This window comes from Martes martes (genome assembly GCF_963455335.1).
Source record: "Martes martes genome assembly, chromosome: X".
In the NCBI taxonomy this organism is placed as follows: Eukaryota; Metazoa; Chordata; class Mammalia; order Carnivora; family Mustelidae; genus Martes; species Martes martes.
In genome coordinates, this window is record NC_137897.1 from 96,363,636 (window position 1) to 96,385,508 (window position 21,873).

At 40.4% G+C, this 21,873-nt stretch overlaps 1 protein-coding gene across 3 annotated transcripts in view; it reads right to left on the reverse strand.

The window, feature by feature from the left end:
* TENM1 (teneurin transmembrane protein 1) overlaps nt 1-21,873 on the reverse strand; it is a gene marked incomplete at both ends in the record, with an annotated part of 555,572 nt that overhangs the window by 116,117 nt on the left and 417,582 nt on the right. For all 3 annotated transcript variants that reach the window (XM_080831205.1, XM_080831204.1, XM_080831203.1), the window contains one exon: nt 7,545-7,688. In XM_080831205.1, the coding sequence (XP_080687331.1) occupies nt 7,545-7,688 (144 nt within the window). The remainder of the gene's footprint in view (nt 1-7,544; nt 7,689-21,873) is intronic.

Genomic DNA, 21,873 nt, shown 5'->3' on the forward strand with positions numbered 1-21,873 from the left:
TCCCTCTCGTTCAAAGCAGCATTAAACTTTGGCCTGGCATAAAAGAACCTGAGAGTGAAGCACTGTCGTTTTGTTTCACTGCATAGCCATCACAAACAGTAGCATAACACTTGGCCTCAGTTTGTCTACCTGTGATATGGATTAACACATCCAGGCCCGTTAGTGCTGATACTAAATGCCTCAATAAAGCATTTGGTGAATAACTTCTAATGATCACCTGTTCACTTTGGGCTCTGTGAATCATCTGTGGCTAATTTTTCATCTCATGGCTGACTTTCTCCTGATGCCCGGCACACACCTGTCTGACTTCAAATTACCCTCACTATGCAACTGACTGGTTCCTGAAAAGGAAATATCAGTCAATTTTAATATTAACCTTAGCAAAACACCATCAAGAAGGTAATCTACTTCTGTGAAAAGAAAAAAAGTCATACCACTAGAATGTACTTCGAAGATATAAGAAAGGAACTTGAATTTTCCACTCTTTTGGACCATATCTCACTATCATCAGCACAGGAAATAGAGATACTGACTTATGAAAATGCTGGAAAATACTGTGCAGTCATTCTCTTTGGGCAATCTCATCCATTCTTACAGATTTAACTCTTATCTCTGTAGGCTGAAACTTTCTCCTGTCCAGAGTTGGCACCTGCCCTGCAATTTCCTGCTCAATCGCCCCACTTGGATGCCTCACAGGCCCCCCAAACTCAACAGGTGTAAAAGGGAACTCTATTTTTCTGCTCCCCCTACCAAACCCTGCTCTTCCTCCTGTGTTGCCTACCCATTTTATGAGCAGTATCACCATGAGTATATTCACCCAAGTTGGAAATGTGGGCACGACTATGGCTCTTCTTTTTCTCATTCACTACACCTAATTCATTATGAAACCCACTATGAGTCTAACTCCTACGATATGCTGAACCAGTTTTGTCATCGCCATTGCTATCATTACTGCTTTAGTTCAGTGTTTCTTCACTTCTTGGTCTCCCGGTCTCTACACATACCTATCTCCCAACCATCCCCCCACCTCTTTCCATTGAGATTGTTTTAGTGTGTGGCTTAGAATCTTTCAACAGCTCCATTTCCTTTGTAGAATAAGGGGCACCTTCCCTACTATTAAGGCATACGAAGTCCTTCATGACTTGACCACTGCCTACTCTCATCATCATCTTATTTGTATCTTGAGTTCCAGTGATAATGAACTATTTTACAATTACTTTCACATTCTTCCATTCTGTTCTGTTTTTGTATATGCCTTTCCCTCTGTTCAAGCCCTCCTCATCTTGTCTGCTTGGGGAACTCTTACCTATCCCTCAGAGCTCAGCTCAGTTTTCCCCCCAGTGCTCTGTCCAGGCAGAATGAGTTACTCCCCCTTTGTGCCCACAGTTTGTTTTCCATAGCTCCGTTATAACACTGACTATGTTGCATGATACAGTTTTCATTACTTCTCTATCTTTCTCATTAGAGGATGGGCTCCATAAAGGCAGACTCTCTGTCTTATTCTTTTCTGCATTTTAGTGCCAATCCCTGTGGCCAAGTCATTGTAAGAGCTCAGTAAATGTTCAAAATAGGCTTTGAGTCTCTTGTAGTTTCCTTGTCAAATCCCAGTGATTTTGCAAACCTGCTGAACCTGGGCAGAAAATCCAAGGAACAAGAACTGCTGTGCTCAAGTCTGCTCACAATGAGCCCGGACAGGTAAAACAGCCATGCTGTGAGAAGACATGCCAATGTGTCAGACAGAAGTAACTGATGGTAAGTGAATGAATACAGTAATCTTGTAGAGTCTTCTCCCCCCTCCCCCATGACCCCTGCTCTCTATCTCCTTGGATTGTCTGTTACTCTCCCTAAACATTTCCTGAAATGTCTTCCTCAGTTTTCTTTCAGCTTTTGGTCCCACAGTCCTACAATAGACACCACTAATCACTCTGAAATAGGAGATTTGTTGGCAAAAATAAGTAAGAGGGTAAAACATGCACAATACCATAACACCAAATATGTACTTCGAAGGGGCTTTTCAGGAAACAAGTCCCATACATCATACAGCCTTCAGATTTCAAGTCTAGGTACTTTGACTCTCCCTTCCTAGGGTGATTTTTGCCTATTTTTTCAATGTATGATCTGCAGGAGCAGCTATGAGTTTATGCCCCAACAAATTGGTCTTTTACAGCAGAACTGTGAGATATCTCAAGGATCACTACTTTCTTCTTAATAATTTTATTAGGCAGTAAAAAAATTCGTAAGATTTCGAACAGTTAATTAAGTAAGATTAATAGGACTGGATTTCATTTCACAAAAAAAAAAACCACTTAATCGCAATGCGTTCAACGCTACAGTTTAAATGAATTGGAAGTGAATGAGAACTGAGATGACCGTCAAACAACATCATCGAAAAGAAACCTCCTGATGATCACTAACTGAATATCCTACCAATGAGACTATGATATGTTCTCGAACAAATAAGGAAACCAACTGTTTAGCATGTCCGTATTTCAGCAATGCATTATAGGGTATATCACTCAAAAATATGTCCAATTATTAGCTTGGAAATACCAGATTTGCCATTAACATCTATTTTCACAGGTAGATCTCCATCTTTTTTATATCAATATAACGGTATAGTTAACAATTACCTTCAAAATGACATGTTATTACCAGGCTCCTGGCAATTTAAAAACTAAAGATGGCTATTCTAAACCATTCTTCTAAGCCTGCAATTCTAAAACTCCCCTTTTCTATTAGAAAGCCCAGCACTCCATCAAAGAAGAAGAATGATTAAAGGAAATAAAACATAAGGCAATGTACTTTCTGATTACATCTCAACAATTGATGTCTTGCTTTCATGCAAGGTACTAAAGTGCCCGTGTACTGAAATTACCATTCCTGTTTAAAGCTGAAGCAATCAAAACAAAAATGGGCAAACCCCTTTTGTATTGCCCTGGAAAAATAGATCATTTTGAAGGGTGTTTTTGTTGTTTCAAGAATCTGTTTAACCTTCCATTACATAGAACCGGGGCATACCATCTAGCAACAATGATTTAACACCAATTCTTCTGCAAAAGGTTGCTTTGAAAATATTTTGTTTATGTTCCTGGAAATCTTGATCAATTACTGCTGCCTCCTTTCCAGTTTATTCTGCCACACATGCTCATTTTGAAAACAGAATCAAATGATCCTAAGACAAGGCACATTTTTATATGAAGGCCAACTTCCTGCTAAGGATTGGGTGTCTTGTTGGCAGTCAACAAAGAAACCCCACTGAATGGGGCCTACTGCACATTTTCTCCCCTAAGTTTTCCTTCTCTCTGCCAAAAAGCCAGGTCTGCTGTATAATAAGTTAAGCATACTTTTAAATGCACTACTCATACCCTCCTGCTACCTTGCTCAGAACTTCTTTTGAAGCTTATAAATAAGTTTGAAATAAAAATTCCCCTTGGAAGCCAGTGGGTGGTGCTTTATGCTGATTTCAAAGAAGAAACCATTTTTCAGACTTATGAACAACCAGGGACACAATACACATTTCTCTTAGGACTTGACTGAGAGGATATAAACACAAGCTGGGAGATATGCCAGTGTGATCAATGGAAATTTACTTCCCCTCCCAGTAAAACCATTTGTCGACAAACTATTGGCCTGTTTTGGAGACTAAGTTAAAAGAAATTCTTTATCCATTTCAGACAGATGACGATATCCAATTAGTGCCCTGGCTTGTTTTCTTTAATAATTTTTTAACACTCAACTGGGAGGACACACTAGGAGATATGTTTGATACAAAGATATACTAAAACAAATAGCTTACCTCAGTAATAGATGATTCATGTACAGATTTTTATTCCTCATAATTTTAAAGAGCTGATTTATCTTAAAAGGTAAGGATATGTACTTTCTGTAATCACTAAGAAGATGTATTTTGAAGGAATAATATTGAAAAATACAAGTTCCTGGTTTTTTTTTTTTTTCCATCTCGGAAAGTAGAAACCATATACATATATCAGGCATAATATTTGGAAACAATTCTCTGCAACCAATGGTTAATTGTCGGGTAAATATAATTGCTGCAACTAAAATGACAAATGGTCTGAAAACACTGCCTTCTAGAAGCTACCCACTGCATAATGATTTGGGAACTAAAGAAAAACTGAAGAAGTGAATGGCAGCAGACATCCAATCTAATTACAGGTGTCTTTTTAACCAGTGAGAGGAAATTGGGGGAAGATAGATTCTTGTTTCTAATCTGCCATCTGTCTCAGATCAAAAAAGCAGGGTGCCTAAAGAGTTAGGCTTTTTCCAGAAAGAAGCGGAGTGGGGGAATTTGGAAAGACGGTTGCTCTTGCCTTAATCAGTCAGAAAAGACTGTCTGACCTGAGGGGGAAAGAGCATTGCTTTCTAAATTGGTCTTCTCAAAGCTGTTCCTTCACACTTATCATTCCTGCTTCTAAAACTGCCTTTGTGGGTGGGATTTAGACTTTGAAAACATCCCAAGAGAGGTGTTCATGTCCAAGGTCAGGCTGAAAGGCAGTGGCAGAGCTGGCTTCAGATCTGTTTCCTGGCAAGTGTGACAAGTTCTTGGTTAGAAATACAAGGTGCCTACAAATGAGATGATCCAATGAACAAATGTTCCTTTAAAAAAATAACTAAAATAAGGTTTCTTTCTCAGAATAAAATTCTCAGAAAGAGACAGCAGATTCAGTGGAGCTGGGGTGAGCACAAGGCATCTTTTTGGGGAGACAACAATATCCTGAAATGGTTGTGGTGCTGGGTGCACACCTCCACAACTTATTAAAATCACTGATGTGTACATTTAAAGTGGCTGAGTTGTATGGTGTATAAATTATACTTCAAACAAGGCGTTAAAAAGATTCTCAGAAAGAGTTCAGTACCTCTTGCCTAAAAACTGATTACTGGCAAAGTAGGGGTGGAGAGAACACATCTGTGGAAATAAGGGGGCTCCCAAAGCCAACTTTTTCAATGGCTCCCCTCTGCTCTGAATTTCTAAGCCTGTGTGAAGAAAATAGTAAGAGGACACAGGGCTGGGAGCACACAGCTGGGGGCTGGTTCAAGTGAGGTCATTTCCCACTTTGTGCTTAATGTCAATGACAGGCATTTGAAAGAGACAATCCATACAAGCCAATAAAAGTGTGTGGAAAAGAACCGGCTGCTTAAAATGTCAAACTCTTTCAAATCAAAACAAAAAACCTCATAATTTAATAAGTGGCATCTGCCCTTTCGTTTTTGTACTTTTAAAACTGTGATTCTCCTTTTGACAACAGTAAAGAGTTGACATTTTATATCTATGCCCGAATCTTTGCTCTCAAATAAAACAAACAATTTGAAATGGAATTTAGAATGTTCCTTGAAAGAGGGGAAGGAGGGATAATGAAGGCTTATGGCAATGGGCTCATTTACCGTCGGGGTCCCATCCTGGGACTATGGTAGGTGGTGTCACATCATGGTTGAAGCAAACCTGGTTAGTTTTGCCAATCAAAATTTTCCAGCCCATGTGTCTGGCTGACTCAGCTGACTCAATGATGGTGCAAACAAAGTAAGATCATAGGTGTGATTATAAAATGGATCTCTTAGCCTCGGTCAGTTCATGGCCTTACGAGATAACCTGACCTTCGCCAGTTGTTTCATAAGGGTCAGATGCAGACAAGGATGGCTGGATGGAAGAGTGTAACTGTCTCAAGACATTTGCATCCCCAGTCCTGGAGAAATAACCCAAAGTCCATGTTCTACTAATGGTTGCTCAGAATCTGTGTCTTTGGATGAAAAGGAATGCGATTTTGCAATGAAAAGTTCCCAATAGATGTTCATATGAAAGCTGGACAGGAACACCAATAACCAACTCCCCAGAAAGATGAAAAACAAGGTGGAGGAACTTGGGTGAAGCATTTATAACCAGGGTAGTGAGATCAGTTTGTCTGAGAGACCATGGGCTCAAGGGCCACCTGGGTTCCCTCGCCTGATTCAGTTAACATGTAAATTACAAACTAGGAGAAAGTGACAGCAGCAAGGATGTTTCAAAGAAGGCAAAGACGGAAGATGACAGTGTCCTAGTTCTCTGCCTTTTCCTCATTTCCTAAGTCCAGGACTTAGAATACTTAAAACTAAGTGAAGTCCAGGACTGCCCTCTTCCCTAGAGTCCTTCACCACTTCTCTTGTCTTCCTCCTGCCTTTTCTTTTTTTTAACCATTATTGTTCCTTGATTCAGTTCCTAGCTTCTCACTGGATCTACTGACATTTATGTGGACAAACAACTATGGTAGAGAGAAAGAGCACAGGGTTCTAGTCACTTATGAACGGTGCAACATTGGGGAAAGTCACATGACTGTCAGCCTCTGATTCTTGATTTTTTAAATGGGATTAATGCCACACTGCAGGGTTGTTGTATTTAAAAGGGGATGGAGGTCACCAAAGCCTTTTGAAAAGTGTTATCACATGGATGATTCCTCAATCCTAAGGTGCACATTTTGCTCCACATTTTTAACATCTCTGAAATAAGTATGTATCTTGCAATCAGTGTATGTCATAGTTTAATTGGCAGCATTTCCCATAAAATACTGGCATAATTGATGGAGTGTTAGATTATGTAAAACATTATATTCTACTTTTTAAAAAGTTGGTTAGTGTCAGATACACTGGTTAATTACTTGGGATAGAGCAATGATGATAGATGATTCTTAAAACCCAGCTTTATAGAACTTCGTGATGAAGAGGTCTCAGTATACTAGCACTAATTTGAAATCAGATTGTTGTATTTGAAAATAAATGTATTAATATGGCTATCTCTAGGTGCTGGACTTCCAGGTAGCTTTTTCCCTGTACTTCCCCAAGTTTTCCACATCAAATATGTATTGTGCATGTGTAATACATACATATAGCACTATGTATGTGTGTATATATATTGCATTAAGAAAACAGTAATAATAAATATTTTAAAAGCTTCTTAAGTGCAAAGGAATGGGCACTCTTGACCATGAAATGGACTATTATTCTTGAGGGAAACTTGGCAGTATGTCTGAAAAGCCTTAGAAACATGTACATCTTTCCCTTTACGTGAGATACCTAAGTTAGGCCAATACATAGAGACAGAAAGTAGCATAGGAGCTGGGGGAGGAGGAATGGGGAGTTACTATTTAATGGGTACAGATTTTCTCATTGGGATGATGGAAACATTCTGGAAATGGACAATGGTGATGGTTGCACAACACTGTGAATATACTTAATGCCACTGAATTGTACATAGAAATGGTCAAAATGGTAAACTTTTTTATGCATCTTTTATCACAGTTTAAAAAAATTCCACTGGGGGTGCCTGGGTGGCTTAGTCGATTAAGCGTCCGACTCTGGATTTCCACCCAGGTCATGATCTTAATGTCATGAAATCGAGCCCTTGGGCAGGCTCCGTGCTCATGGAGCCTACATAAAATTCTCTCTCCTTCTGCTCCTCCCACCCCCCCTAAAATAAATAAACAAAAATCTTTAAAACAATAAAAATAAAAATTGTATATCCTTCGAAAATAAAATAAAATAAAAAAGCTGCTTACCACTTTGAGGATTCAGAATATGATGCTTATTCAATGACCAGCCTCCTAGGTTAGAAGCATCCATCTCAAAGCCTTGTAAGATGACTGTCCTTTTCTCCCAGAGGATAAAGTCAGGGCATGTTTCGTATTCATATCCCACAGATACTGCAAACAAAGAGTTAATAACACATTAGCACATTTTAAAGTATTTCCTTCATTTTTACAATGGTTGATAATTCTGTGGGTATTGCATTTGCTATTGAATTCTGATGCGGGTTGAAATTCGACTGCAAGTGCCTTTCACCTCACACAGCACGGCAGAGCGCCAGCATCCAAAAGTGATCATCAGTCAGTGCGTACTGGGTACATACTCAGATGAGTGAGTGCGTGCTCTCTGTCATTAGGTACATACCGTATGTTTACCGACATCAAGCTTTGGGCTTTGGGGCTGGAGGCTGTGTTGTAAAACTGAAGAAACAAGCTCTCTGAAGGCTTAAGCTATCCTGATACAATTTTTTTCTTTACTCTTTTAGAAGAGGCACAAGGAGGGCTGGTTTCTTCTCTCTCTAGGGTGCAAAACGCACTTAGGAAGCTGGTTTTGCTGTGCTGGGTCACTTATACAACAACTGACTACACATGAGACTAATACAAATCGATTTGTCCAATTTATATTTTCTCTTGTGCTAACTGGCCTTTAGTTTGCCAAGAAGTCTGAGTTTGCTTTGAGCGTGGCAAGTGTAAATTCCACCTTGTGCACATTATATTTTGGTTTCTGCATAGAGCTAACCAATGGGATATGACCCAACATTTGGCCTCAGCTCTTATGAAGCACAGATGTTGTGCATTAAACTTGGAACCCTGGAATGCCACTGAAATGGGAAGTGGGAAATGAGGTAGCATGGGTTCCTCTGCTCTACTGAAATATGTCTAGCTCAAGTACACCAAATCCCAGTCATTTTCTCAGTTGGTAAACCTGCTTACCTGCTGGAACCCCAGATTTCTGAGTCTTGAATTTAAAATGTTTTCTGTCCTCATAATGTTCTAAGCCTGAGAGTATTGGCTCATTAAACAGCATACTCTGAAGCTGCTTTCCCCCTTTCTGGAAGCTTCAAATATCCCTAGCTAGTAGTTGGCCATTGCTTTTCCAGTATCTGTCTCTACCTGACTCTTTAGATGCCTCTGGAGAACTCATCCCTCCTTTTGTCATTTGGTTATGAAAACTGGTAATGAAAATATGTGCTTAAACAAAGCCAGAAAAATAGGACCTAAGATGGAAAATTAAAGCAAACTAGTTTCAGATTTTGGCATTGGGTGAAGGGAAAAGATGGTAATTTTAGTCAAACTGATTTATATGTGCATGTGTGTATATGAGCATACGTACAGATAAGCCAAAAAGTCCTTATGATTATGAATATACAACTCTCTAGCATTGTGGATCATCTGTGGCCAATTTTAAATCATATGTTGGCTTCTTTTTGTCCCTTGCTCTACCAAAGCTTTAATAGGGATCTTATAGGGCCATCGTCCTGGGATGTGTGACCTGTGCAGTCGCACAGGGGCCCATGTTTTGAAGGGTCCCACATTTTGTTTAATGCTCTGCTGCCACTGCCTTGAAATCCTTAATAATTTTTTAACACAAGGTTCTGTATTTTCACTTAACACTGGGCCCTGCAAATTATGTAGCTGGTCCTGATGGGGATGCCCTTCTACCCTGTCATCAGCTGGTGAAGACTCAGGGAATGCAAACTCATTTTATTATTAGCCTTAACCAAGCATTATTAGCAAGGGAGATCAATGGGGAGCTGGAAAGATTTATCATAAAATGGAAATAATTTCTAAATGGAAATTAGTTCGGGATCATTCTGTGTCAATGCTGTTCTCTATTAAGGTGGATGGAAACAGAATTTCTGTGATGGAAAAGCATCTCAAAGGTAGTCTACTTTGGGTTATAGTCATGACACAAATCATTGCTGTCAACAACCTCTTAGATATCTTATCATGGCCCCCAACGCTTGTTAAACAACTCTGGTAGAGTGGAAAGAGTTGGTTTTAGAGCTAGAGTCAGAAAAGATTTCAACTTTTGGGTCTGCCATTAACTAGCTATTTGGTGTCAGATGAATTATTCTGCATCTCTGAGAATCATGGTCTTCTCTGGTAAGAAAGTCAGGGCGGGGGAGGATGGACTAGAATTGCTAATTTTTAGACCCTTTTGGGTCAGGGAAACTTTTATTATGAATTTGATAGAAGTTAAGAATCTTCTTAGATTTCTTCCTAGAAAGATGCAGATGGGTGGCTCCGGTCATGATCCCGGGGTCAGGATTCCCTGCTCAGCAGGGAGGATGCTTCTCCAGCTCCATCTCCCTCTGTTCCTCCCCTGCTCATGCACTCTCTCTCCCTCTCTCTCAAATAAGTAGATAAAAATCTTTTAAAAAAAGAAAAATGCAGATGCACACATAATTTTGTATATAATTCTAGAGCTTCAGTGACCTCCTGAAATCCAAATAGAGATCTCAGACCAAAGACTTTTTTGCACTAGATAATTTGTACAGTGCCCATTGAGCACTAACACTCTGTGATTCCAAAGTGCATTCTTTCAACATTGTGTTTGATCGATTCTGGTTGGGGATTAAACCCAAAAGCCGAAGACAGCATAGCATCTCATGTTGGCAAAATCAGGTGGCGAGAAAGCATACTTGGGGCCATGTTGGTGTGTTGAATAACACGGTTTCTGCTTCTCTTGCCAACATTTAAAAGTCCTGATGAATAAATAATCACAGCGACAATTACAAGTTCCCTGAAAGCCATCATCTCCTTCCCTACCATTGTCAGGATCTGCTTTTTGTACATTGTAAGCCTGGTGAGCTCCCTTAGAATCCTTTCTCCGGAAGGTGATTATGCCATTTTGCAAATAAGTAGTGTGCCCTGGTGACCTCCAATGGTGGTTTGGAGCCGGATTTTTCCCTCTCAGTAACAGTTAAAGATCCCCCTAACTCTGTGGCAGGAAATGCTTATATAAAGTATCAATTAAAGAGTTCTCAATGCAATGGTAATGAGACATACTCTTTTCACCTCATATCTGCTTTTGGAATTGCTCTCTAGTCCACAACAAAAAAGTGCATTGGCTGCAAACCCCACAATGATATTACTTTTTCCCCCTAGTCATGGCAAATAGCAACAAGGCAGCCACTTAATAAGTTCCCTCTAATTTTTATTAAGTTTACTTTCTTGGGAGAAAGCTCTATGAGCTAATAAAGTTATAATTTATACTTAAGACTTATCCAAAATCTCAACTAACTTTAATGAGAATGGCTGTATGTTGGGGTATTTTTGCATGTGGCTTCTTGCTCAGAGTAACAAGGCGAGGTTTCTTTCCGACAGCAGCCCATTTTAACATAATCCTAGAATTTGCAATCAGTTTAGGAGAAGGCAGACGTTTCACCCCACAGAGCTGAGCTACTCTCCAAATGCACAGGAAACTGGCAAATACAGAAGCAACCAATCCTAGACTTCTCTCGTGGAGGCAGACTGTAACACACTAAATGCCTGCTCTTTTTCATATAATTAAAAATGGGGGGGGAGGGGCGATTCAGGGCTGGCAATGAAAATGCTGAGCCCCGACATTACACTCCGCCTGGTACTGTGGCAGCTGAGTAACGTGATAGGAAGAAAAAATAATCATTTGTAAATATTTCAGAGGGGCTGCAGAAGACACACTGGTCTGGCAGTGGGCCGAGATAGGTGGGGGTGGGGGGAAAGGGTGGTCCCTGAACTGTATATACTGGGAAGGCAGGGGAGAAAAGAGCCATTAGTATAGCAGAAGGTGTTTTCTGAACGATGTGACTGCCTGCCTTGAGACACCCTTAATTCTGTCTGGATTTCTGTTTTCCTGTGTTCTCTCCCTCACCTCCACACAGAGATATTAATGGGATGTTTCTTCACCAGGAGTCATTGCTGGTCAAGATAGCGCTGTTACATTTGCAGAAGGCTCTGTCCTCTGGTCACAGGATCACACCTTTGACTTGACTGTTAGTCATCTTGCAAATATTAACACTGGCTTATGAAGAAGCCTTTATTATACCTGTTTATAAAGAAAGATTGTAGCTTGCTCCCCCAAAGTCACTGGACATGGGGCAAAGAACTAAATGCTCATTCTACTTCTCCAAGCGGCAGATTTTGTATAATGTGGGGATTGCAAGAAGGCTGAGGGCCATGGTACCCCTGACATCCAATTCAGTGACTGTGACATTCATCTACAAAGGCTGGGATAGGAGACTGACAATAAACAGCCAAAGTAAAGATGTTATGCAAGGAAGCTAACGTGCAAAATATGACGAGATTAAGCAGATGACTTTCAGCAGCTTCAGGATAAGGCTTCGGAAATCATAATGGTTGCATTTATGAAAGTAATACATAATTAAAAGTAGTTTGATAGTGTGAGAAACTGACACGTTACCTCATGAACTCAAGGAATATCTAAAAATAATTTCATGATATTTAAAAGGTAACTAACAACAAGATAAAAACTTTCTTGGGGCGCCTGGGTGGCTCAATGGGTTAAAGCCTCTGGCTTCGGCTCAGGTCATGATCCCAGGGTCCTGGGATCGAGTCCCACATCGGGCTCTCTGCTCAGCCGCGAGCCTGCTTCCCTTCCTCTCTCTCTGCCTGCCTCTCTGCCTACCTGTGATCTCTGTCTGTCAAATTAAATAAAATCTTTAAAAAAAAAACAAAAAAACCCCAAAAACTTTCTTGTCCAAAAGGAATCATTAAATAGAATAAACATTTCCCATTCTTTTCAAATAGATTAATGCAAAACAACAACAAACAATAACAACCAAAGACAAGAGACCTAAGGAACCAAATGAAGGCCTTGGCAACAGTAGACCAAGACTACATAGATATAGTGCTATCTACTGAGAACAGGTATGCTCTCTTAGAACTTCTACCGTTTCCTATCCTCTGGTGATTTATCATAGGATAGGATGACCCCAGAGGCTCCTCAGTTTGACACATTGCTCAGTGGCCTGAAATGCTTTGTTGATTTATCTATTATTCCTGGCTCACCAGGAGTGTCAGAATTAGATGATGAATTTTTATCAAGTGCCTTTTCAGCACTTATGGAAATATTCCCATAGTTTTCTTTTTTAACCTATTAAGGTGGTGAATTATAGCAATAGGCTTCCTAATGTTGAACCATCTTTGTGATCCTAAAATAAACTCTATTCAGGGCACCTGGGTGGTTCAGTCGGTTAAGTGTCCGACTCTCGACTTCGGCTCAGGTCATGATCTCAGGGTCCTCAGTGGGGACTCTGTTTGAGATTCTCTTCCTCTCAGTCTGCTGCACATCTACCCCCACCCCATCAAACAAACAAACAAACAAACAAACAAATAAATCTTTTTAAAAAAATTCTTTGGTTATAATGTATTTTTTAATGAATCACTGGATTTGATTTAGTAATTCTTGGGATCGATACCCTAGCAGTATACAAAAATAAGGTTTAGACATGATAGTGCTAAAAGTGAGGTAGCAGGGTGAAGAAAAGTGAGGTAGCAGTAGGAAAAGGAAAAAGCATTCAGCAGTGAAGTAACCACACAAGAAGTCCTGTACACTGAAATCTAATATAATGAGATTTTTTTTCCCCTAGCTGCTCTGTTTGAGCCTCACTGTGTACTAGTGAACCCAGAACATGGATGACCTAGATGCCACCAAGGCAAGATGATGTTCTGGCTCACACTCACATTTGTGATGGCCTCTGTGTACCTGGGCACAGCTCTCCTCTCCCTTGGGGGCATGTCATTCCATTTCATAGGCAAGGCTAAGGGGTCTGCTTTAGCCTCCAGCTTTGTTCATTTATTTATTCAGTCATTCAACAAATATGCAATATTTAATGGGTATCTCTTATTAGGAACTGGAGCTATGAGGATGAAGAACACAGAACAAGACAAGACTTCCCCCTGTCACTGCCTCTCCCCCTGCCACATGGAGCTCACATTCTAGTGGGAGGACGAAATATAAAAACAACACACACACACACACACACACACACACACACACACACAGTGATAAATGTTATGATAGGAAAATGAAGCGTATTAGTAGTGAGTGTAACAAGAGAATTTAAGGTGGAATGGAGAAACAAGGAAAAGCCTCTTTATGCAGAAGGGGGTTTATCTTACAAAGTATAGGGAAGAACATTCTAGAGACAGCAGCATGTGCAAGGCCTTGAGGCTTGTTATCTCTGGGAGATTTAAAAAAGGTCAGGGTGCCTAGAGGGTGGGTTTCTCTTGAGTGTATCAAAAACAAATGAAGAACAACCCCTTCCTCTTCCCAGTGTGAAATAAAACAAAACGTTACTATCTTCTTGCAGTACTTAGGCATTTTTCTTGGGAGAGGTTTTAGGAAATAGAGTCACCTTGAAAATAGACTGGTTATCTTTTAAAACAATGCGATTGATTAAAAGGGATACAACGTTACAAAGAAGGGGGCTGTTATTTAATAACTCAGCAAACCTTCACTGAGCTGCTCTATGTGCCATGCAGGTGATGGGCTGAACACTGCAGATACAATGGATATTACCCAGGGTAGGATAATTTGTCATTTGAGAGAGGCCAGACCCTGAAGGGTTACCTATCTTTTTGAACTTTCATCCCCAACCCCTTTAATAACTATCACAAAAATAGTATCACCTTACATTTATGTAACACACAGTAGTTAAATACATTTTTGTGTATATTACCTAAATGGAAGACTCACAAAAACCTATGAAGAAGATACATTTACTCCCATTTGATAGATGTGATGAGAGTTAGAGAGGTAGTATGACTAGTTCAAGGTCATCTGGCTAGTAAATGGCAGTGACTCATCAGCAAGTGCTTCTTTCCACTATGCTAGATCACAGCTATAAAGGGCAAGACCCATGGTTCAGAAGCGCTAAATAAATAATCTTTTATTTACTCTGAGTTAAAGAGATAAGGATTGGAAGGAGGCCAGGCCTAGCCTTGAAGGAAAAGTACCCTGTATTCTCGTTGGCCCAAAGTAGCACCCAGTTATGTTGTTGTCTTGATGTAATTATGAACAGCATCCCAAGCATCAAAAGTATTTGGTTTGAATAATAAATTATATGGTCACCCAATCTTGGAGAGATATCTCCATCCTGCTCTGGTATGGGTTGGTAGAGGGGACTGGAAGGCAAGAACAATTATAAATGCTACCTTGGAAAATAGGACATATGGTTTGGAAAATCATTCAAAGATTCTGTCTCTTGACTATGTCATCTTACCAATGGCTTTCAAATTCTTATGCCTGAAAGTTATTTGTGACCCAGCATACACATGGGGAGACACACACACACACACACACACACACACACACACACACGTATTATCGAAGCCAAGTTTTCTAGAACGACGTTCTCCTAATAGCTTTACATTCTCGTATTTTCTATTCTGCTCACTTTTGTTCTATGCCATTCCATTCTGTTCCATTTTGTTCCATGAAAAAAATACTGGTCAGGGCGCCTGGGTGACTCAGTGGATTAAGCCTCTGCCTTTGGCTCAGGTCATGATCTCTGGGTCCTGGGATCAAGCCTCGAATCGAGCTCTCTGCTCAGCGGGGTGCCTGCTTCCCCCTCGTTCTCTGCCTGCCTCTCTACCTACTTGTGATCTCTCTCTGTCAAATAAATAAATAAAATCCTAAAAAAAAATTACTGGTCAACTCACCAGAGAGATTTCATAAGCTACTAATGGGCGTGCCTAGCAGTTTGAAATGGGCATGGACCATTGCTTACCAGGATGTCAGGGTCATTTAAAAATCCTGGTAGGCTCCAGGCATGCTCACTTCTGGAGGTCCTATCTCACATCTTGTCAAACGTATTAAAATGGATACAACCCACAACACATACCCTGCATTAAACATATTTCATATGCAAGTGTGAAAATTGAGAAGCAGTTGACAAGCTGACATAATGCTTCATTTTGTAGACATTTATTTAAACATTTATTAATGTTGATTTTCTGGTTTTCTTTTCATATTTTGGTGCCAATATACTTATTTTTCAGGTTGCAAACATTTTCACCGGTCCTTGAAAAACTCATATCCTTGGTGCTCTGCCTATAAAGCTGAATGGATAAAACAGCCCCGCTCTCAGTTAACGATTATGAATTCATGAGTGGAGCGAAATGATGAAAGATTATTATCTCTGCTAGCTTCTTTGACAGAAAGCCACTGGGGCGTTGAATTGGGTGCTCGGTAAGGTGGGTTGGTCAATTTAGTGAAGAGAGGCCTCAGGGAGAGGCGTGCAGAACGCAGGACCGGGAGATCCGAGTTTGAATCCCTGCTCTGGAGAGGACTTTAGGCAAGTCACTTGCTCTTTCTGAACCTCAGTTTCCCCCTCCGCAAAACGAGGATATATTCACTGCCCTATGCCTACCAGGCAGGAATGTTATAAGGATTAAAATGAGATAATGTACGTGAGAGTACTTCGCAAATTGTAATGCACTACCTATTTATTATTAAAATATTCAGTGGCTGCGATTTTTGTGGCTGCCCAGCCTGCGTAGGTTTTACTGAAGGGAAATTTATGAACACTAAAGCATCGTTCTCGGGGATGTTTTGTGTGCACAAAGCAACCGTAGCTTAGTACCTATTACTATTAATGTTCCCTTGTTTCTCTCTAACACAATTTAGACAGACTCCTATGCACCGTGAACCTTTAGGAAGTCTAGTTCTCTCTGCAACACCACTCTTTCTTGCCAAACTACTATATTAAATAATTATGCAATTGTTGTTGCCAATAACCTTGAAAAAAAATAGAATTGTTTATTGCAGTGCTACTAAAGGCGATGGCTGATTTCCTGAACTTCCAGGACTTCAAACCGCTGCGATTTAATTTAATTAAAATGAAGACCGGGCAGAATGCATTATTACATATTGATAATGTATGCGGACCCAGGCAGACATAGGGAATTATTTTGACAAAATTCATATAATGGATGCAGATCAGAGCCCCCGAACAAGCCAGTTTGTCAAATTAAATAAGCCATCTCTAGAATTCTAACAGCACTGTGAACTTAACAATAATGATTTTTTTACACTGTTTTGCAAGCGGCAGAGTTGGGAAAGAAACTAAATAATATACAATTATTTCCAGACATCATACCTTATTTAGAACTAGAGAATCAAGTACTAGAGCCAAATTATTTCAAATGCACAGATGGAGTTTTTTAGCAGTGGAGTCTTATCTGTGTATCAGACAACAAAATCTTTAAGCCAGATGAACTAGTGATTCTGGTTTTTGTACTGCAACCCTGGGGGTGATTTTACTCTTCTTTCACTTGATCAATATTGTACTTGGATTAATCAATCTTATCAGTTGTCATTGATACTTTCCCAAGGAAGTAGTTCACACAATCTCTGTTGGTAATTTACTTACTCTGGTATTGTCCCTCTACTTGTGAAAGCTGTTGCATTGCAAACAAAACAACCCAAAACCGAAACCAAAACCAAACCAAAACAAAACAAAAAACGGTGGGATACTGTAGGATCTCAGGCACTCCTTTCTCACTGTGGCTGTCCCTCAACCTTCTATTCTTCTTCTGAGACACCCTACCCCTTAGGAATGCCACCAATTCCCTATAGCTGAGCTACGTGAGAAACAGGAGTCCCACATTTCAAACTAAGTGGGCATTTCAGTTTAGATATTCACCATCACTTCAAATTCAGCTCGTTTAAAGCTGATCTCCTCTTTCTCCATCGCCCAGAAATAGGTGGGATAGAGGTTCATATTTAACGGGCGTGAAAAGGAAAGAAGAGTGGGAGAACTTTCCAGCCATAGTTTTAACCCAAATCCTTGCTATAACTGGGACTGTATGAATATAGGTCAAGGTTTGTCTCCTATTACTGTTGTAACAGATTACCACAAACATAGAGGCTTCAAATGAGACAGATTTATCATCTTACAGTTAAGGAGGTAAGAAGTCTGAAATGGGTCTCACTGTGCTAAAATCAATGTGTCAGCAGGCTGATTCCTCCCGGAGGCTCTAAAGAAGAATCCATTTCCTTGCCTTCTCCAGCTTCTAGAGGTCACCAACATCCTTGTTGCTTGGCTCTCTTCCCCCATCTTCAAGACCAGCAATATCTGACCCTGCTGTGCCTTTCTTCCATGGTTATACCCTCCTCTGACTCTGACCTCCCCTTCTGACTCCATCTTCCACTTTTAAGGACCCTTGTGAGGACACTGGGCCCACCTGGATAATCCAGGATAATCATCCCATCTCAAGGTCAGCTGATCAGCATCCTTAATTCCTTTTGCAACCTTAATTCTCTTTTGCCATGTAGCATAATACATTCACAGTTATCAGGGATGAGCATCTTTGGGGGGGGGTGGTCATTATTCTGCATGCCAAAAGACTATACTAGGACTTCTGAATCTGAAGCAAACCTGAGAAGTGACGTATATACAGCAACATTGTCAATATCTGGTGCAAAATGTAGTCTGTTTCTTCTCACATTAGTTAAGTGATTATAAAATATGGGCAGGAGTACAACTAAATATTTTCTTCATGTTTCAGATTTAGTCATGTCCATTAAGGTACAAGCTCAGTGGCCACATACTTGATACCTTTGTCTTCATTCATTTATGACCTGAACATTTAGTCTGTTGTGTTCTTCAGGTGCTCACAATCCATCTGCAGAGAATTAGATTCTCCAACTTCATTATACCACCTGCTCTAAAATTTTACCATTGTCAAATTCTCTTAGTCTTCATGGATATGGAAATGGAGACTAGGTAGTAAATAAAAATCCCTTTAACCATGATTATCAGGGACATTTCCTACAAGATAAATATTCCATGTTCCATTTTAGGCACCACGCTTGAGATTATTTTGACTATTTTGTTTGAGATCTTTGCCAGTGTTCTTTCTCTACCCTAAAAAGTATGTCCTTTAAGTGCACATACAATATTATGAGTAACACTTTTTTTCTCTCTGGATATTTCTGAGTAGATAAATTTTCTTTTGCTTTTGTTACCATTATTAGCCTTAAAAGTGAAGCAACAACACATACTTTAGCATTTTAATTAAGGCCAATTTATAGTTAGAATGCTTCAGGAAGTTTTTTTTTAAAAGATTATTTATTTATTTATTTATTTGACAGAGAGATCACAAGTAGGCACAGAGGCAGAGAGGAGGAAGCAGGCTCCCCGCTGAGCAGAGAGCCCAATGAGGGGCTCGATCCCAGGATCCTGGGATCATGACCTGAGCCAAAGGCAGAGGCTTTAACCCACTGAGCCACCCAGGTGCCCCATGCTTCAGGAAGTTTTAACCAGGAATATCACTGTAGAAATAGAAAGTAAACCATACCCATCAGCAAACAGTAGGAACACAGGCTTCATCACTGGAGTGTATACTAGATAGTCTTCGCTTTTCTTAGTATTTTAGCTATTTATTCAATAATCGATGGGTATATTAGAGGCTAAGTCACTAAGAGTGCTTAACTACAATAAGGAAGAAAATTTTAGAATCTTTAGCACTGGAGGTATTTAAAAGAAAGAGAAGTAATACATTTTATGCATAAAGTAATGTTGATAAAATGATGCAGACACCATGGAAAACAGTTTGGTGGTTTCTCAACAAGTCAAACAGAATTACCATATGATCTAACAGATCTATTCCTAGGTATATTTCCCCAAGAAGTGAAAACGGATATTCAAAGAAATACTTGCATATGAATGTTCATAGCAGTACCACTCATGATATCTAAGAGGTGTAAAGCAGCCCAAATGTCCATCAGTTGATGAATGAACAAACAAAATGTGGTATCCATGCAACAGGATATTCTTCAGTCACAGAAAGGAATGAAGCACTGATACATGCTTTGACATGGATGAACTTTGGAAACATTATGCCAAGATAAAGAAGCCAAATATGAAAGACGGTATATTGTATGATTCTATTTGTTTGAAATATTCAGAAGAGGTAGACCCATAAAGACAGAATGGAGGCTGATGGTTGTCAGGGCCTGGAGAAGAGGGAGGAGTGAACAGTGACTGTTAGTGTGCGTGGGGTGCTACTTTGTGGGGTAATGCTGAGAATGTTCTGGAATTAGATATTGCTGATAGTTGTATGACACTGTGAAAACACTAAAAATCACTTATTTGTATACTTTAAACAGGTGAACTTTGTGGTATGTGAATTATATCCCAATAAAGCCATTATTTAAAAAAGTAAGGTTGAGCTCCATTTATGTGAACACTGGCAAGAAATAGCTGCTAGACATTGTCTTGGTCAGCTCTTCCTGAGAGTACTGGGTAAACTGCTAAGTGTCACAACATAAGAAAAAACTAAAAACAAACAAACAAACAAAAATCAGTGAACCAGTAGGGGTTCTGCGGAGTGTAAATAAGAAAGTAGAAAACAAAGCCCTATGGAGAAAAGTTGGTGGAATTTTGGGTTATCCTAGGGAAGCAAAATCTTTAGGCTAGTATCCCGGAGAGAACATGAGGTTTGACTGTGCAACTGTCCAGGTCCCTGCAGGAGTCACATATCATACTCAAGTGTCCATGCAGAGAGTCAGATGAAGGGGCTATTTACAGCAACATGAGCAGGGGGAAGGGAATCGACAAGGGCTGGTGACCCACTCAGGGACTGGCAACGCTGAGAAGCTTCCCGGGTGTGCAGGGGCAAAGGGAGGGAATGATGATATAGAAGACCAGAGAGCCTGGGGGTGGGGAAGAGGGGCCACCAGACAGGAGCCACCATCTTCTAATGTAGTTGTTGCCAGAACTGCAATGAGGCAGGGAAAGGGGTAAACACCCTGACCTCCTTCTCCTTCCACCCTGTAGTCTCCAGATGGTGCCCCCTCTTGACCACTTCAAATGGGAAGCCAGAGAGTGAATGAGTCCAGGCACTGGGTTCCCTAGAAGCCAGCCTCTCATAGCCCAGAGAAGGGTAGAGAAGAGATTGTGTGTGTGTGTGTGTGTGTGTGTGTGTGTGTGTGTGTGTGTGTGTTTGGTGCAAGGAGGGAAAATGGAGAATAACTGAGTGCTTGCCGGCTATACCCAGTTCCCTACTTAAAGAAGCTGAGACAAGAAACACCTACCTAGGCTCCAAGCTTTATACCTTGTGATCGCAATACTCCAGCCACTAACAGAACTGCAAAAACACTACCAGTGCTGAACATCTGTCGAGTGCTTACTGTGAATGCAGCACTTTACATTATTTACCTCATTTAATCCTCCTATTATAATAACCTATGAGCAGCATTCTCTTTATGATACCCATTATATAGATGGAGAAACTGTGGCACCTGGGGATTAACTCATGGATCCAGTGTTTCATAGCTACTAAGTAGACAAGTGATGATTTGAACCCACAGAGGGAGTCTCGCTCCAGAGTTGTTCTCTTAACCACTACAGTCACGGAAATAGGGATTGAGCAGGAGTCTGTAGGCCGGCCGACAACCTCAAAGGTAGTTAGCCTAATGGTAGAACTCTGCTTAAGAAATTTACTCTATGGCTGACACAATCTGATATTCTAAGAGGACTCCAAATGCACAATACAGAGTAAGTCACCAGACTGTGGGGTCTAAAAAGCCGAGAGAAAGGGAGGGTAGTTAATATGGGAGAAGTGATGAGTTCAGGCATCAGTGTAGCTGAGTCACCATGGAGGGCGGCAGTGGACTCTTGCTGCAGAGGGGACAACTGGAGATGTTGCTAAGTTGACAGAGCAGATGCTGGCTTCCTAGAACTACAATGTGTCTTCAGCGAGGCTGCAGTTTGCTGATGCCTTTTCTTGTTCTTTCTTACTTTCCCATGTCTTTACAGTAACACCTCACTAACTGAGGAAATCTGAACCACTCTATGTTTCCTGCACTCTAATAAAGTCCAACTAAGATGAGTTAATTTTTTAAATATATGAGGATATCTTGGGCAAAGAAGAGTCACTAGTCTTTGTTTCCCCCCTCTATTTGTTTTTCTCTGGAAAGAAAGGGCGGAAATTGACACACCACAGTCTAAAAGATAAATGTCAGTTATATGGGAATTATTCCATGATAGACACTTCCAAGGGAGGATATGAAAACATCTCCTCTGGAGAACTTTAAAAATAGTCTTCTCATCTGTCCAAGGGTGGTTTCCATGAACTATTGCCTGAAGGCACAAGAGTCAATGGCTCCCAACTGTGACTCCACGTGTCAGGTCCCTTCGAAAGTTTTCACTGTCTTCTACAGGGTGAGAGGGCAAAAAAGACATTGCTGTCTCTCTGTCTGTCTCTCTCTGAGCATCAGTATTAGATTGCTTACTGTTATTTTTTTAGGACAGAATATTCTCTTTTCTGATGTTAAGGTATCCCTCTC